Source organism: Montipora capricornis, chromosome 13 (genome assembly GCF_036669925.1).
Source record: "Montipora capricornis isolate CH-2021 chromosome 13, ASM3666992v2, whole genome shotgun sequence".
NCBI classification, from domain to species: domain Eukaryota; kingdom Metazoa; phylum Cnidaria; class Anthozoa; order Scleractinia; family Acroporidae; genus Montipora; species Montipora capricornis.
In genome coordinates this window covers 38,427,617-38,430,116 of record NC_090895.1, presented here as the reverse complement: position 1 = coordinate 38,430,116, position 2,500 = coordinate 38,427,617, and the positions used below count along the sequence as shown (strand labels likewise).

Below are 2,500 nucleotides of genomic sequence, written 5' to 3'. Positions count from 1 at the left end.
ATCTCAGCGGATAAGTCACTTTTGTAACCTACGTGACAGCATTCTCGGCCGCAATTTTGACATCGTGTCACGCAAAAGCTTAGAATATTCAATCTAGCTTAATTATCGCAAGACGAAAAACCCTATCAAACTGAAAATTTGTGAACAGATAAGTCTTCAGCTGTTCTAATAACTAACTAAACTCTCAAAAAGATTGATGATCACAGCTTAGGGCCTTGGAACGCTATTTGGTATAATAAAGTAAACAGTTAATTGCAAGTTTGTCAGAAAACAACATCGGCTCCCTAGAGTTTTAGGGCCGTGCGCAAGCTGGGCATTAGTATGGCGAACAAAGCCTGAATCGCACGTGTTTTTTTTACTGATTTTCGTGACGTCAGCGAGACCAAATCTGTAAAACTAACTGCTAATTTTCTCGGGTTCCCTTCAGTAGTTTTTTTTTTTGAAAAATTGGCTGAGTTCTAAACACATACAGTTCCTATAAAATACCTCAAATTTGTTAAAATCTGTCAAAGCGAATCGAATATTTTTAGAAAAATGACAAATTACAGAATATTGGCAAAACCGTATGAACGACCTTGACTTTTTACCACTTCTAAATGTCAGGCATTATCATTCCCATAATGTGACAAAGAATAAAAAAAAAATCACCGAACGAAAGTATAAATATTAAGAAATTTAGGCCAAAAATAGAGATATATCTGCCTGTCATTTGACGTGATGTTGCCATGGTAACGACCATAATCCAAAAATTGACACCCGAAAAATAAGCAGTATCAAAACGGTACCCATACTGGCAAATCTCTACAGGAAATAACGTTAAGAGAAATTAACTAGGTTTCGTTTTGTAACTCGTGCTCTGTAGTGAGGGTATTGGCAAATACTCTAGGGAACCACCTTAATTTAGCCTGAGTTAGCAACATTTTAAGTCCTGCTCTGCCTGCAGATTGTTAAGAGGTACGAAGTGCTTAGAAGTGTTCATGAGAACATCGTAAATGGCTTTAAAGACACGAACATCTGGGTGAGTAAAGTCCTGGGAAGGACTCACTGTTTGGGATGACATTAGGGACCTTAAGCAAGGACGACGAGGACGGCTACGAGAACGCCGCAAATTTGCATATTTAGTGGACAAAAACAATAGCTTTGCACGCCCAGCACGTGCGTTTTACATTTTGATACATTTCTTTGCCGTTCTCGTCTTGACTACGACGTGAAATGATCAAATTTGAGGTCATGTGGAGGACGAGAGCACATGATGACGAATTTTCAATTTTCTCTCTGAATATCCACACCGTTCTCATCAATTTTATTCTTGCGTTGTGCATTCACACTTTCCAAGCCGAACGACATGGAGTAATCGTAAAATTATTACAGTAACGGGAAATAATATTTTTAGACAACGTTCTCGTAGTCGTCGTCGTCGTGCTTGCTTAAGGTCCCTAATTGACTGACGTTTGGACAACCTGAGCAGAAGTCATCCTCAATCACTTGACTCTGAGGATGACTTCCGCTCAGGCTGTCGAAACTTCAGTCAATGTCATTATAAACAATCCATCTCAAAACTACACTAACGCCGAGGATCGTACTTCACTTAGTTATGGATAAGAACAATCATAACACGGACTCCATGGTTCCCGTTCGCTGTATCCTGTTTTGTGATATGGTGAAACGGTTTCTCCTTTGCAAAAGTTTCCCAGCTATTCTGTAAAACGCCTTAGAAAGCTGATCCTTGAATGCGTCTCGATAGGCTTCGTTTAGAATCGTGTAACAAATGGGGTTAGCTGCGCTGTTTGCAAATGTAACGATGTTACCGAAGGCGAGAAGATCCCAAAATCCTTCGTACTTTTCTGCAGCATTACCAAAATCCAGCCAAATCCACAAAATGTTATTTGGTAGCAGGCACACAGCGAACAGCAGTGTCACTATTTTAAGCATGCGCACGATTTTCTTCGCTTCTTTGGCTTTACGATCTTGCAAACAAGGGTTCCCATTTTGAGCGCGTCGCCGAAGTTCCCAGCCTATGCTTGCGTAGGCGACCGAAATGACAGCGAGTGGAAAAAGATACTCGAATACAAACAGGCAGGCCGTGTACGTCTTCCGAGAATTTTTGCTCGACCATTCCTCTTCACATTTACCCGATAAACTGTTCTTTTTCGACACTTGAATGTAAGGAATGACGGGAACGATCGACGAGATCCATATTCCCAAAATTATCCATTTAGCCCACTTAGTAGTTATCTGTTTCCGAAGAGGGTGGTTTATTGCCCAGTAACGTGACAAACTTACAGCTGTCAAAGTGTAAATTGAAGCAAAAAGCAACAATGTCTGCAAAGGATATACAACTTTGCACAACAGAGCCCCGTAAGGCCACCGGCCCCCCATCTCTTGAACAGGAATATCAAGAGGAATACAAATACATGTGAAAGTCAAATCAGCAATAGATAAATTCAATATAAAGTAGTTGGTAACTGTCTTCATCTTTTTTCTTCGCAAGATGACTGTG

General features: G+C 40.4%; 1 protein-coding gene across 4 annotated transcripts in view; it reads right to left on the bottom strand.

Annotated features, from left to right (window-relative positions):
* Positions 1-467: 467 nt before the first annotated feature.
* LOC138028975 (orexin/Hypocretin receptor type 1-like) overlaps positions 468-2,500 on the bottom strand; it is a 9,752-nt gene continuing 7,719 nt past the window's right edge. For 3 of the 4 annotated variants that reach the window (XM_068876629.1, XM_068876628.1, XM_068876631.1), the window contains one exon: positions 468-2,500. This exon is cut by the window's right edge and continues 258 nt beyond it. In XM_068876629.1, coding sequence (XP_068732730.1) covers positions 1,609-2,500 — 892 coding nt within the window. In that variant the 3' untranslated portion in view covers positions 468-1,608. The other variant, XR_011127783.1, reaches the window with a different exon arrangement.